At 39.7% G+C, this 16,210-nt stretch overlaps 1 protein-coding gene across 8 annotated transcripts in view; it reads left to right on the top strand.

Moving 5' to 3' along the window:
* LOC141914630 (uncharacterized) overlaps positions 1-16,210 on the top strand; it is a 46,920-nt gene that overhangs the window by 29,667 nt on the left and 1,043 nt on the right. For all 8 annotated transcript variants that reach the window (XM_074805889.1, XM_074805887.1, XM_074805885.1 and 5 more), the window contains 2 exons: positions 11,727-11,840; positions 14,180-14,293. In XM_074805889.1, coding sequence (XP_074661990.1) covers positions 11,727-11,840; positions 14,180-14,293 — 228 coding nt within the window. The remainder of the gene's footprint in view (positions 1-11,726; positions 11,841-14,179; positions 14,294-16,210) is intronic.

The following is a 16,210-nucleotide window of genomic DNA, read 5'->3' as shown; positions in this document are numbered from 1 at the left end:
TATATATATATATATATATATATATATAGTTTTATAAACGCCAACTTATCGGGACATGCGTGATTCTGAGACTCGGAGTATTGGGGCCTCTCTGTCGTATTGGGTCATTTTCTATCTATTGGGACTAGGACCCAATAATTTTGGCCCCAATTATTTAGCTGATGTGGTTAGCACCCATACATTATTATATCGTATGTGGCAGAAACGCATATTGGGTCGTTGAGTAGCGACACAACACCCCTCTGGTGGTGAACTCCGGAAACGTTATGTATGATTCGACCAATCAGATTTGATATATATCTATCGACCAATCAGATTGATTCGTATGACTCGACCAATCAGATTCAAGGATCACATCAACGTGGCGGCCATTATCGTCGTTTCGATTCGGAATTATGTTTAGCGTTTATGCACGGCTTGTTGGGTAAGTACTATTGATAAATGAAATCTTTTTGCTCGTATCAACTGAGTTAGTTACCTAATCGTCGGTGGTAAGCTTTTTATAATCGGATGGGCTTATATCAACGTGTGGTTTGTGAAAATATCCGATCGTGAAACTAAACCACTGACAGGTTAGGCTATCGTTAACTAGCCTAACGTTAACAATAGATTCATTGAATGTTCTTTGAATAATTCAATTCAGTAGGCCAATTCTATGTCACTGAACAGTTGCCAAACAATACACCCATGGACCGTAGTAGGCCTAAACAAACCGGACATATTTGGGGCGACTTTTACTCTTGATTTCGTTCGTTTGGCATGATATTTTAATTCAGGCTTTTAGGCCTACCGCAGGTGTAATCAGGTCGGCACCGGTAGTCCAACACAGTCACAGCCAATTTATCTTGGGGGTGTGATTGTGAAGAGATAGGCCTAGGTCTATGGTGGAACTTTTAGGCTTATATTGGATGGCATAACTAAGGATTCACATCGGAGTGCTCCGTAGTTAGGAGTGCTCCCTAAGCCGGCTTTTGGCAGTAGTTAGCACAACTGTGGAGTCGGAGAAACCAATATGGCATCTCATTCAAAGAGCGGCTGTAATTCAAGCCCAAACTATTGACATTTTGACCAAAAGAAAGTAAGATTTTTGGCTAAAAGTTACTGATTTTTGTTTCCCAAAAAATTTTTTTTCCATTAGGCCTATTTTCCAACTTTTTCAGTATGGGCCGTTTTCATCCCTGATCATGTATATATTTTAGCTACTACTCAATTGCTTTAGGCCTATAAAGTAATTCGATAAGCCTACAAGTCGTGTGGAAGATTCCAATCAATCCGCAGTTGAACCACATGGAGAGTCTTATGACAGATAGGCCTATGAGTCAGCTTGCCGCAACCGATGGTAAATCAGTTTAGTTATTCCATATCTTTTTAGCCCACTTGGAACTGGTCTAGTACCTAGTCGTTGGTTGTAGGGAACCGGTATTCGGTAACAACGACTGGTATTCAGACTAACTTGGAACTTAAGACCTTAAGTTGATTTTATTGGGAAATATAAGACCAAGATCTAGTAACGTGTCGTATACGGCTGAGTGTTTATGTGGTAGGTAGTTTAACTTGTACAGTCGGGTATTGGATGGTGCTGCCATCTTGGGTCCGGATGGTAGTCCGCAGGCAGAGGGGAGTCGTCTTCCAGAGTTGTTTAGCCAGTCGAAAACTGGTTGTTCGGGGAGACAGTCGTAATAAAACTACTGGCATATTCTATCAGTCTATGCTTTTTATTTTAATCTCTAGTTCTCAGGAGCAGGAGTTGGAGTCTTCCAAGGCGGAGTGTGCTGGCGTGTCCACCGTACACGTCCGCTGAAATAGTCGCTACTGTTCGTTCCTCAACGAGAGGACCGACATCCCTCGACATCGATCGTGCGAGAAGCTCGCTAAGGGGGCGCTGCTGTTTGTCCCTCAACGAGAGGATCGACATCGATCGTGCGAGAAGCTCGCTAAGGGGCGCTGCTGTTCGACCCTCAACGAGAGGATCGACATCGATCGTGCGAGAGGCTCGCTAAGGGGCGCTGCTGTTCGACCCTCAACGAGAGGATCGACATCACTCGCATCGGTCGTGCGAGAAGCTCGCTAAGGGCGCGCTGCTGTTCGACCCTCAACGAGAGGACCGACATCGGTCGTGCGAGAAGCTCGCTAAGGGCGCGCTACTGTTCGTTCCTCAACGAGAGGACCGACATCGCTCGACATCAATCGTGCGAGAAGCTCGCTAAGGGGGCGCTGCTGTTCGACCCTCAACGAGAGGATCGACATCGATCGTGCGAGAAGCTCGCTAAGGGGCGTTGCTGTTCGACCCTCAACGAGAGGACCGACATCGCTCGACATCGGTCGTGCGCGAAGCTCGCTAAGGGCGCGCTGCTGTTCGTTCCTCAACGGGAGGATCGACGTTGCTCCAAATTGATCGTGCGAGAAGCTCGCTAAGGAGACGCCGCTGTTCGATCCTCAACGGGAGGACCGACATCGATCGTGCGAAAGGCTCGCTAAAGAGACACCGCTGTTCGATCCTCAACGGGAGGACCGACATCGATCGTGCGAGAAGCTCGTTAAGGAGACGCAGCTGTTCGATCCTCAACGGGAGGACCGACAGCGATCGTGCGAGATGCTCGCCAATGGCGCGCTGCTGTTCGACCCTCAATGAGAGGACCGATGTTGCTCTAAATTGATCGTGCGAGAAGCTCGCTAAGGAGTCGCCGCTGTTCGATCCTCAATGAGAGGACTGACTTCGCTCGACTTTGATCGTGCAAAAGGCTTGCTAGGGAGACGCCGCTGTTCGTTCCTCAACGGGAGGACCGAGATCGATCGTACGAGAAGCTTGTTAAGGAGACGCCGCTGTTCGATCCTCAACGGGAGGACCGAGATCGATCGTACGAGAAGCTTGTTAAGGAGACGCCGCTGTTCGTTCCTCAACGAGAGGACCGACATCGCTCGACATCGGTCGTGCGAGAAGCTCGCTTAGGGCGCGCTGCTGTTCGTTCCTCAACAGGAGGACCGACGTTGCTCCAAATTGATCGTGCGAGAAGCTCGCTAAGGAGTCGCCGCTGTTCGATCCTCAACGGGAGGACCGACATCGATCGTGCGAGAATCTCGTTAAGGAGACGCCGCCGTTCGATCCTCAACGGGAGGACCGACATGGATCGTGCGAGATGCTCGCTAATGGCGCGCTGCTGTTCGACCCTCAACGAGAGGACCGATGTTGACCGATGTCTCCAAATTGATCGTAGGAGAAGCTTGCTAAGGAGTCGCCGCTGTTCGATCCTCTACGAGAGGATCGACTATGATCGTGCAAAAGGCTTGCTAGGGAGACGCCGCTGTTCGTTCCTCAACGGGAGGACCGAGATCGATCGTGCGAGAAGCTCGCTAAGGAGGCGCCGCTGTTCGATCCTCAACGAGAGAACCGACATCGCTTGACATCGTTTGTGCGATAGAGACGTGTCTACCGTTCACGTTCGCTTAAGAGAATGCCGCCGTTCGGTTCTCAACGCGGGAACCGACGTCTCTCGACATTGTTCGCGTGGGAAAGACGAGTCTAGTGTCCTCAACACGAGGGCCGACAACGACCGATAACGTTTGTGTAGGGAGTTCACTGAATTAAGCACTGTTGTCCGTTCTCAACGCGAGGACCGACATCGACCGACATTGACCGTTTTACTGTTACAGAGAGTGGAAGTAGAAGGGGACGTCTTGGCAACAAGTTCCGGGCAAAAGCAGAACGACCCTGAACAGCAGCCGCCGGTCCCCTAAGAGGGATTGGAGTGTTTCGGCTGCGACATTTAGTTCCGCTATTTAACGTACATTGTCGCTGATTGGCTGATTTACGCCGCACATGCGCACAGAGGTGCGCAACTTAGAAAATTCAAGGAAAGTGTAGAGAAAATAGAGCGGCTAGAGCGAGACTCAAACCCGGGCAAGTAAATTACTAGCGCAGCGTCATCCCACTAGATCACCGAGCTCGTGAAAACCAACCGAATGTTTTCAGATGCAAGATGGCCGTTCTGTTTCCTATTTTGTACCAAAAAAATGTCAATTTTGGCCTCAATTTCAACTAGGCCTACTACTCAATTGCTTATGCATGTTCATATTTTTTATTTTCATAGGAAGATGGACCACCGCGTTCGGTACGAGTCGTGCAGAAGATTCCAATCAATCCACAGGTTAACCACATGGAGAGACATGACAGATGAGTCAACATGACAGATTGACATTGACATTTCCACCAAGTACTAACTAATCACCTAAAAGGACCCATTAGGCCCAATGTTTGTTAAAGTCTATCATACTGAATGTATATAATTCATCACCTAGGAATCCCCGAATTGAGGGAAATCTATGATAGAATGTATTGTTATTACACAGCAAACCCACAGTTAGATTGGTCTGGTAAAATCTATCATATGGATTATTATGTACTATAAGACAAAGGACCCAATAGGTCGGTACAATCTATCATGTGCAATGTATTAGTTATTACACAGGAAACCAGCTGTTTGATCGACCCAATAGATAGGTACAATCTATAAAATGTAATAGGCCCATTATCATTTATAGAAATATATTAATGTAATTGATTTAATGTATTTATATACATGTATCTACCCTAGATACATCTTGTACCCAAAAACTGAGCTTGGTCAGAATCAACATGGTTGACTGGTGGCCATTTTTGTTCGCTGAAATCAGCACTTTCCTACTCATTTTTGAAGTTTTCAAGGGAATTTTGAAGACACTGATCGAATTACCTTGATCTATCAGATCGTGTACTCGAAGGTTCCATCAGCATGAGAGACATTTTGGGTCAATCGGATGCAAGATGGCCATCCTGTGACCTTTTTTCGTACCCAAAAAATATCAATTTTTGTCTCAATTTCAACCACTACTCAATTGCTTATGCATGTTCATATTTTTAATTTTCGCAGGAAAATGGACCACCGAGTTCGATACAATTGGTGTGGAAGATTCCAATCAATCCGCAGTTGAATCACATAGAGAGAGTCTTATGGTAGATACGAGTCAACTTTCCGAGACCGATGGTAAATCAGTTTAGTTATTTCATACCTTTTTAGCCCACTAGGGACTTTAGACCGAAAGTCGATTATTTGGGATATTTCTCTAAAACTTTTGAACACATACTGTAGGCCTACCTGAATTTGATCATCGTACTACCAGTGAAACTGGTATATTGTGGGTTGACTGTAAATCAATTTTAACAATATGTTTCCGTGCCTACCATTTGAAATTATAATCAAATCATCAAAAATCAATGGTTCGTAGGCATGGAAACTCAGGACGCATATTGTTAGAATTTCAAAAATGGCTTATTTTTAGCCTACTTGGGAGTCCCAGCGGGCTATTGCGTTCACTTTTCGTCCGTCCGTCCGTAGATGGAATCCAGTAAGTTTTGAAGACGCTTCAAGGTAACGTCTTGATATTTAGGTTACACGTGTATCTACCCTAGACACATCTTCAGCCCAAAAACTGACCCTGTCAGAATCAAGATGGCTGACTGGCAGCCATTGTTGTTCGCCAAAATCAGCACTTTTTACACATTTTTGAACTTTTTGAGGGAAATTTTGAAGACGCTTCGATCAATTACCTTGATCTTTCGGATATATATGAATCCCCCCAGGGCCCATCAACGAAACAAAAATTGGGTCGGTCGGACTCAAGATGGCCGTCCTATGACCTTTTTAGTGCCCAAAAATGTTAATTTTTGCCCGAATTCTGAGTCCTGTAGCTTCCTACTGGTTTACCATTTCTCAATGCAATTTGTGATGGGTATTCTTTGGAAAGGGATGTTTTATACCTCAGACAGGTATTTTTCATCAGCCAATTATGACACAATTGGCGGCCATCTTGGTGTCACCAGTACTCATTCGTAAGTGGGAAAAAGTTTTTCCACATTATATTGATACCTAAGCGTATTTTGCTACCACAATCAATTAGAAAGTTGTAGCTCATAACGTGTTCTATGATTGTGGTGAGTTTCAAGGTAATTGGATTTCGTATATGGCCACCAGGGGGCGTTGAATAATACAATATCTTAGCATTTCTTTATTATATTCGTACCTATGCATATTTTGTAACCACAATCAATTGGAAAGTTGTAGCTCATGACATCATCTATGATTGTTGTGAGTTTTAAGGACATTAGTTTTTCTATATGGTCACCAGGGGGCGTTGAATAGTAGAATAACTTAGTATTTCCTTATTATATTGGTACCAAGGGCGTACTCTTTTATGACCTCCGAAGTCTCCGTCCGAAATCTCCGGTTGGCTCCACACAAAATCCGAATCACACCACCTCGACAGAAAGGAGGTTTCGGAGACTCCAAAAAGTCACGTGACCAATAAAAGAGTACGATTGGCGGCAAACGGATTCTCCGATCTGATAAAAGAGTTCGCTCCTAGGCATATTTTGTTACCATGATCAATTGCAAAGTTGTAGTTCATGACATGTTCTATGATTGTGGTGAGTTTCGAGGTCATTGGGTTTTGAATATGGTCACCAGGGGGCGTTGAATAGTAGAATGACTTAGTATTTCCATACTAAATTGGTAACGAGGCATATTTTGTTATCACAATCAATTACAAAATCGTAGCTGCTGACATGTTCTATGATTTTGGTGAGTTTCAAGGTCGTTGGTTTTTGTAAATGGTCACCAGGGGGCGTTGAATATTGAAATTGTTAGATTGTTGAGCATTTGAAACCATTTCCCAAGTGGGCATGGTGTCCCTGGACCCCTAGTTTCTCATTTCAACATGCGAAAATGAAAACTTTTTGGCAATCTTTCAATACAGCGTAAAATGGATATAAAAACAATGGTTTATTAAAACTGCACAGTTTCACTGGTCGTATTAAAACCAATTAGGCGTATGTGTTCAAAACATTAATGTATAGGCCTATTAATGTATATTATTCATCACATAGGAATCCCCGAATTGAGGGAAATCTATGATAGAATGTATTGTTATAACACAGGAAACCCAGAGTTAGATTGGTCTGATGGTAAAATCTATCATATGGATTATTATGTACTATAAGACAAATGACCCAATAGGTCGGTACAATCTATCATGTGGAATGTATTAGTTATTACACAGGAAACCAGCTGTTTCATGGACCCAATAGATTGGTTCAATCTATAAAATGTAATGGGCCCTATATCATTCATAGAAATATATTAATTTAATTGATTTAATGTATTTATATACATGCATCTACCCTAGATACATCTTCTGCCCAAAAACTGAGCTTGGTCAGAATCAACATGGTTGACTGGTGGCCTTTTTTGTTCGCTGAAATCAGCACTTTCTTACTCATTTTTGAAGTTTTCAAGGGAATTTTGAAGATTCTGATCAATTACCTTGATCTATCAGATTGTATACCCGAAGGGTGCATCGGCATGAGAGTAATTTTGGGTCAATCGGATGCAAGATGGCCGTCCTGTGACCTTTTATCGTACCCAAAAAATGTCAATTTTGGTCTCAATTTCAACCACTACTCAATTGCTTATGCATGTTCATATTTTTGATTTTTACAGGAAGATGGACCACCGAGTTCGATACAAATTGGTGTGAAAGATTTCTCATTGCAATTTGTGATGGGTATTCTTAAGAAAGGGATGTTTTATACCTGAGACAGGTATTTTTGATCAGCCAATTATGACGCAATTGGCGGCCATCTTGGTGTCATCAGTACTCATTCCTAGGTGGGAAAAAAATTTTCCACATTATATTGATACCTAGGCGTATTTTGTTACCACAATCAATAAGAAAGTTGTAGCTCATAACATGATCTATGATTGTGGTGAGTTTCAAGGTCATTGGTTTTGTATATGGCCCAGTGTGCATTGAATAATACAATATCTTTCCATATTATATTCGTATCAATGCATATTTTGTAACCACAATCAATTGCAAAGTTGTAGCTCATGACATTGTCTATGATTGTGGCAAGTTTTAAGGACATTAGTTATTCTATATGGTCACCAAGAGGCATTGAATAGTAGAATAACTTAGTATTTCCTTATATTGGTACCTAGGCTTATTTTGTTACCATGATCAATTAGAAAGTTTTAGTTCATGACATGTTCTATGATCTAGTATTTCCATATTAAATTGGTAACAAGGCATATTTTGTCATCACAATCCATGAAATCATTCCTCCTGACATGTACCATGATTGTGGTGAGTTTCAAGGCCATTGGTTTTTGTATATGGTCACCAGGGGGCGTTGAATATTGAAATTGTTAGATTGTTGAGCATACGGAAACATTTCTCAAGTGGGCATGGTGTCCCTGGACCCCTAGTTCAAGTTTTCATGGGAAATATTGAAAACGCTTCGATCATTTATCTCAATTTCTCTCATTCGCAGTAAATAACTTGGCCTCATGACTTGCTCTAACATGAATTGCCCTAAGATTGTGGTGAGTTTCTAGGCATTGTTTATGTTCACCGGTGGCGTAAATTAGCCGAAGAATATGGTACTACAGTATATTAGTACCTAGACATATGACGTTGTTACCACAAACAATTGCATGTTGTGCCAGTGCATGAAATGCCCTATGGTAATGGTGATTCTTGACATTTCCAGATTGTTCAGTATTTCACCAAGTACTAACTAATCACCTTGAAGGACCCATTATGTTTGTTAAAGTCTATCATGCTGAATATAAAATATTTATCACATAGGAATCCCCCAGTTTGAGGGAAATCTATGACAGAATGTATTATTATAACACAGGAAACCCACAGTTAGATTGGTCTGGTAAAATCTATCATATGGATTATTATGTACTATAAGACAAATGACCCAATAGGTCGGTACAATCTATCATGTGGAATGTATTAGTTATTACACAGGAAACCAGCTGTTTCATGGACCCAATAGATTGGTTCAATCTATAAAATGTAATGGGCCCTATATCATTCATAGAAATATATTAATTTAATTGATTTAATGTATTTATATACATGCATCTACCCTAGATACATCTTCTGCCCAAAAACTGAGCTTGGTCAGAATCAACATGGTTGACTGGTGGCCTTTTTTGTTCGCTGAAATCAGCACTTTCTTACTCATTTTTGAAGTTTTCAAGGGAATTTTGAAGATTCTGATCAATTACCTTGATCTATCAGATTGTATACCCGAAGGGTGCATCGGCATGAGAGTAATTTTGGGTCAATCGGATGCAAGATGGCCGTCCTGTGACCTTTTATCGTACCCAAAAAATGTCAATTTTGGTCTCAATTTCAACCACTACTCAATTGCTTATGCATGTTCATATTTTTGATTTTTACAGGAAGATGGACCACCGAGTTCGATACAAATTGGTGTGAAAGATGCCAATCAATCTGCAGTTGAATCACATAGAGAGAGTCTTATGACAGATATGAGTCGACTTTCCACAACCGATGGTAAATCAGTTTAGTTATTTCATACCTTTTTAGCCACATGAAATGGACTTAAGCGGGTTATCGCATCCGCTTTGTGTCATTGTCCCGAGCTTGACAGAATCCAGTTATTCTGATACATTTTGAAATCAGCACTTTTAGACATTGTTTGAACCTTTTTAGCCCACTTGGGACTTTAGTCCCAGTGGGCTATTGCGTTCACTTTTCGTCCATTGTCCGTCATAGCGTACGTCCGTCCGTAGACGGAATCCAGTTATTTTGGGAAGTTTTGAAGACGCTTCAATGTAATGTCTTGATATTTAGGTTACACATGTATCTACCCTAGACACATCTTCAGCCCCAAAACTGGCCCTGTCAGAATCAAGATGGCCGACTGGCAGCCATTGATGTTCGCCAAAATCAACACTTTTTACACATTTTTTAACTTTTTGAGGGAACTTTTTGATCTTTCGGATGTATGTGCATCCCCCCAGGGCCCATCAGCATAACAAAAATTGGGTCGATCGAACTCAAGATGGCCATCCTATGACCTTTTTTAATGCCAAAAAATGTCAATTTTGGCCTGAATTCCGAGTCCTGTAGCTTCCTACTTGTTTGCCATTTCTCATTGCAATTTGTGATGGGTATTCTTAAGAAAGGGATGTTTTATACCTGAGACAGGTATTTTTGATCAGCCAATTATGACGCAATTGGCGGCCATCTTGGTGTCATCAGTACTCATTCCTAGGTGGGAAAAAAATTTTCCACATTATATTGATACCTAGGCGTATTTTGTTACCACAATCAATAAGAAAGTTGTAGCTCATAACATGATCTATGATTGTGGTGAGTTTCAAGGTCATTGGTTTTGTATATGGCCCAGTGTGCATTGAATAATACAATATCTTTCCATATTATATTCGTATCAATGCATATTTTGTAACCACAATCAATTGCAAAGTTGTAGCTCATGACATTGTCTATGATTGTGGCAAGTTTTAAGGACATTAGTTATTCTATATGGTCACCAAGAGGCATTGAATAGTAGAATAACTTAGTATTTCCTTATATTGGTACCTAGGCTTATTTTGTTACCATGATCAATTAGAAAGTTTTAGTTCATGACATGTTCTATGATCTAGTATTTCCATATTAAATTGGTAACGAGGCATATTTTGTCATCACAATCCATGAAATCATTCCTCCTGACATGTACCATGATTGTGGTGAGTTTCAAGGCCATTGGTTTTTGTATATGGTCACCAGGGGGCGTTGAATATTGAAATTGTTAGATTGTTGAGCATACGGAAACATTTCTCAAGTGGGCATGGTGTCCCTGGACCCCTAGTTCAAGTTTTCATGGGAAATATTAAAAAACGCTTCGATCATTTATCTCAATTTCTCTCATTCGCAGTAAATAACTTGGCCTCATGACTTGCTCTAACATGAATTGCCCTAAGATTGTGGTGAGTTTCTAGGCATTGTTTATGTTCACCGGTGGCGTAAATTAGCCGAAGAATATGGTACTACAGTATATTAGTACCTAGACATATGACGTTATTACCACAAACAATTGCATGTTGTGCCAGTGCATGAAATGCCCTATGGTAATGGTGATTCTTGACATTTCCAGATTGTTCAGTATTTCACCAAGTACTAACTAATCACCTTGAAGGACCCATTATGTTTGTTAAAGTCTATCATGCTTAATATAAAATATTTATCACATAGGAATCCCCCAGTTTGAGGGAAATCTATGACAGAATGTATTATTATAACACAGGAAACCCACAGTTAGATTGGTCTGGTAAAATCTATCATATGGATTATTATGTACTATAAGACAAAGGACCCAATTGGTCGGTACAATCTATCATGTGGAATGTATTAGTTATTACACAGGAAACCAGCTGTTTGATGGACCCAATAGATAGGTACAATCTATAAAATGTAATAGGCCCATTATCATTTATAGAAATATATTAATGTAATTGATTTAATGTATTTATATACATGTATCTACCCTAGATACATCTTCTGCCCAAAAACTGAGCTTGGTCAGAATCAACATGGTTGACTAGTTGCCATTTTTGTTCGCTGAAATCAGCACTTTCTTACTCATTTTTGAAGTTTTCAAGGGAATTTTGAAGATTCTGATTAATTACCTTGATCTATCAGATTCTATACCCGAAGGGTGCATCGGCATGAGAGAAATTTTGGGTCAATCGGACGCAAGATGGCCGTCCTGTGACCTTTTTTCGTACCCAAAAAATGTCAATTTTTGTCTCAATTTCAACCACTACTCAATTGCTTATGCATGTTCATATTTTTAATTTTCACAGGAAGATGGACCACAGAGTTCGATACAATTGGTGTGAAAGATTCCAATCAATCCGCAGTTGAATCATATAGAGAGAGTCTTATGACAGATACGAGTCAACTTTCCGCAACTGATGGTAAATCAGTTTAGTTATTTCATACCTTTTTAGCCCACTAGGGACTTTAGACCGAAAGTCGATTATTTGGGATATTTCTCTAAAACTTTTGAACACATTGTAGGCCTACCTGAATTTAGCTTCATACTACCAGTGAAACTGTTATATTGGGGGTTGACTGTAAATCAATTTTAACAATATGTTTCCGTGCTTACCATTTGAAATTATAATCAAATCATCAAAAATCAATGGTTCGTAGGCATGGAAACTCAGGACGCATATTGTTAGAATTTCAAAAATGGCTTATTTTTTCTCATTTCAACATGCGAAAATGAAAACTTTTTGGCAATCCTTCAATACAGCGTAAAATGGATATAAAAACAATGGTTTATTAAAACTGCACGGTTTCACTGGTCGTATTAAAACCAATTAGACGTATGTGTTCAAAACATTAATGTATATTAATGTATATTATTCATCACATAGGAATCCCCGAATTGAGGGAAATCTATTATAGAATGTATTGTTTTAACACAGAAAACCCACAGTTAGATTGGTCTGGTAAAATCTATCATGTGGATTATTATGTACTATAAGACAAAGGACCCAATAGGTCGGTACAATCTATCATGTGCAATGTATTAGTTATTACACAGGCAACCAGCTGTTTGATGGACCCAATAGATAGGTACAATCTATAAAATGTAATAGGCCCATTATCATTTATAGAAATATATTAATGTAATTGATTTAATGTATTTATATACATGTATCTACCCTAGATACATCTTCTGCCCAAAAACTGAGCTTGGTCAGAATTAACATGGTTGACTGGTGGCCATTTCTGTTTGCTGAAATCAGCACTTTCTTACTCATTTTTAGCCCACTTGGGACTTAAGTCCCAGCGGGCTATTGCGTTCACTTTTCGTCCGTCGTCTGTCCGTCCGTCTGTAGACGGAATCCAGTTATTTTGGGAAGTTTTGAAGACGCTTCAAGGTAACGTCTTGATATTTGGGATACACATGTATCTACCCTAGACACATCTTCAGCCCAAAAACTGGCCCTGTCAGAATCAAGATGGCCGACTGGCAGCCATTGTTGTTCGCCAAAATCAGCACTTTTTACACATTTTTGATCTTTTTGAGAGAAATTTTGAAGACGCTTCGATCAATTACCTTGATCTTTCGGATATATGTGAATCCCCCCAGGGCCCATCAACATAACAAAAATTGGGTCGGTCGGACTCGAGATGGCCGTCCTATGACCTTTTTAGTGCCCAAAAATGTTAATTTTTGCCCGAATTCTGAGTCCTGTAGCTTCCTACTGGTTTGCCATTTCTCATTGCAATTTGTGATGGGTATTCTTTGGAAAGGGATGTTTTATACCTGAGACAGGTATTTTTCATCAGCCAATTATGACGCAATTGGCGGCCATCTTGGTCTCACCAGTACTCATTCGTAAATGGGAAAAAGTTTTTCCACATTATATTGATACCTAAGCGTATTTTGGTACCACATTCAATTAGAAAGTTGTAGCTCATAACATGTTCTATGATTATGGTGTGTTGCAAGGTAATTAGATTTTGTTATGGCCACCAGGGGGCGTTGAATAATACAATATCTTAGCATTTCTTTATTATATTTGTACCTATGTATATTTTGTAACCACAATCAATTGGAAAGTTGTAGCTCATGACATCATCTATGATTGTTGTGAGTTTTAAGGACATTAGTTTTTCTATATGGTCACCAGGGCGCGTTGAATAGTAGAATAACTAAGTATTTCCTTATTATATTGGTACCTAGGCATATTTTGTTACCATGATCAATTGCAAAGTTGTAGTTCATGACATGTTCTATGATTGTGGTAAGTTTTGATGTCATTGGGTTTTGAATATGGTCTCCAGGGGGCGTTGAATAGTAGAATAACTTAGTATTTCCATATCAAATTGGTAACGAGGCATATTTTGTTATCACAATCAATTACAAAATCGTAGCTGCTGACATGTTCTATGATTGTGGTGAGTTTCAAGGTCATTGGTTTTTGTATATGGTTGCCAGGGGGCGTTGAATATTGAAATTGTTAGATTGTTGAGCATTTGGAACCACTTCCCAAGTGGGCATGGTGTCCCTGGACCCCTAGTTGAAGTTTTCAAGGGAATTTTGAAGACTCTGATCAATTACCTTGATCTATCAGATTGTATACCCGAAGGGTGCATCGGCATGAGAGAAATTTTTGGTCAATCGGACGCAAGATGGCCGTCCTGTGACCTTTTTTCGTACCCAAAAAATATCAATTTTGGTCTCAATTTCAACCACTACTCAATTGCTTATGCATGTTCATATTTTTAATTTTCACAGGAAAATGGACCACCAAGTTCGATACAATTGGTGTGAAAGATTCCAATCAATCCGCAGTTGAATCACATAGAGAGAGTCTTATGGTAGATATGAGTCAACTTTCCGCAACTGATGGTAAATCAGTTTAGTTATTTCATACCTTTTTAGCCCACTAGGGAACGAAAGTCAATTTTTTTGGGATATTTCTCTAAAACTTTTGAACACATACCTGAATTTGATCTTCATACTACCAGTGAAACTGTTATATTGGGGGTTGACCGTAAATCAATTTTAACAATATGTTTCCGCGCCTACCATTTGAAATTATAATCAAATCATCAAAAATCAATGGTTCGTAGGTATGGAAACTCAGGACGCATATTGTTAGAATTTCAAAAATGGCTTATTTTTTCTCATTTCAACATGCGAAAATGAAAACTTTTTGGCAATCCTTCAATACAGTGTAAAGTGGATATAAAAACGATGGTTTATTAATACTGCGCAGTTTGACTGGTCGTATTAAGGGTGCTCCTATCCCTTAATTATCAAAATTTTCCATTTTCGACATTATATTGATACCTAAACATATTGTATTACCACAATCTATTGAAAGTTGTAGCTCATAAGGTGTTCTATGATTTTGGTTAGCTTCAAGGTCATCGGTTTTTGTATATGGTCACCAGGGGGCGTTAAATAATACAATAACTTAGTATTTCTATATTATGTCTGTACCTATGCATATTTTGTTACCACAATTAATTGCAAAGTTATAGCTCATGACATCGTCTATGTATGTGGTGAGTTTTAAGGACATGAGTTATTATATATGGTCACCAGGCGCGTTGAATAGTAGAATAACTTAGTATTTCCTTATAGATTGGTATCTAGGCATATTTTGTTACCATGATCAATTGCAAAGTTGTAGTTCATGACATGTTCTTTGATTGTGGTGAGTTTCGAGGTCATTGGGTTTTGCATATGGTCACCAGGGGGCATTGAATAGTAGAATAACTTAGTATTTCCATATTAAATCGGTAACGAGGCATATTTTGTTATCACAATCAATTACAAAATCGTAGCTGTTGACTTATTCTAATTGATTGTGGTGAGTTTCAGGGTCATTGGTTTTTGTATCTGGTTACCAGGGGCGCTGAATATTGAAATTGTTAGATTGTTGAGCATTTGAAACTACCTGGCATGGTGTCACTGGACTGCTAGTTTACTTATTTTTGAAGTTTTCATGAAAAATTTTGAGGACACTCTACTTGATCTATCAGATTGTATTCCTGAAGGGTGCGTCAGCATGAGAGAGATTTTGGGAAAATCGGATACAAGATGGCCGTCCTGTGACCTTTTTGTACCAAAAAATGTGACGTTATTACCACAAGAAATTGCAAGTTGTGCCAGTGCATGAAATGCTCTATCGTAATGGTAATTCTTGACATTTGCAGATTGTCAGGTATTTCACCAAGTACTTACTAATCACCTTGAGGGACCCAATATGTTTGTTAAAGTCTATATTCATACTGAATATATATTATTTTTCACATGCCCCGTTTGAGGGAAATCTATGATAGAATGTATTTATAACACAGTAAACCCAAAGTTAGATTGGTCTGGTCAAATCTATCATATGGATTATTTTGTATTATTAGGGCCCAACAGGTCGGTACAAACTATCATGTGGAATGTATTAGTTATTACAGAGGAAACCATCTGTTTGATTGACCCAATAGATAGGTACAATCTATAATCTATAATCTATAAAATGTAATAGGCCCTATATCATTTATAAAAATATATTAATGCAATTGATATAATTTATTTATATACATGTATCTACCCTAGATACACTTTTTTACAAAATACTAGCTTAGTCAGAATCAACATGGTTGACTGGCGGCCATTTTTTGTTTGCTGAAATCAGCATTTTTTACTTATTTTTGAAGTTTTCAAGGGAAATATTGAGGACACTCTGCTTGATCTATCAGATTGCATTCCTGAAGGGTGCGTCAGCATGAGAGAGATTTTGGGTCAATCGGATGCAATATG

This window comes from Tubulanus polymorphus, unplaced genomic scaffold (genome assembly GCF_964204645.1).
Source record: "Tubulanus polymorphus unplaced genomic scaffold, tnTubPoly1.2 scaffold_57, whole genome shotgun sequence".
Classification (NCBI taxonomy): Eukaryota; Metazoa; Nemertea; class Palaeonemertea; order Tubulaniformes; family Tubulanidae; genus Tubulanus; species Tubulanus polymorphus.
Note: the sequence above shows the minus strand (reverse complement) of the source record. Positions and strands in the feature narration are given on the sequence as shown.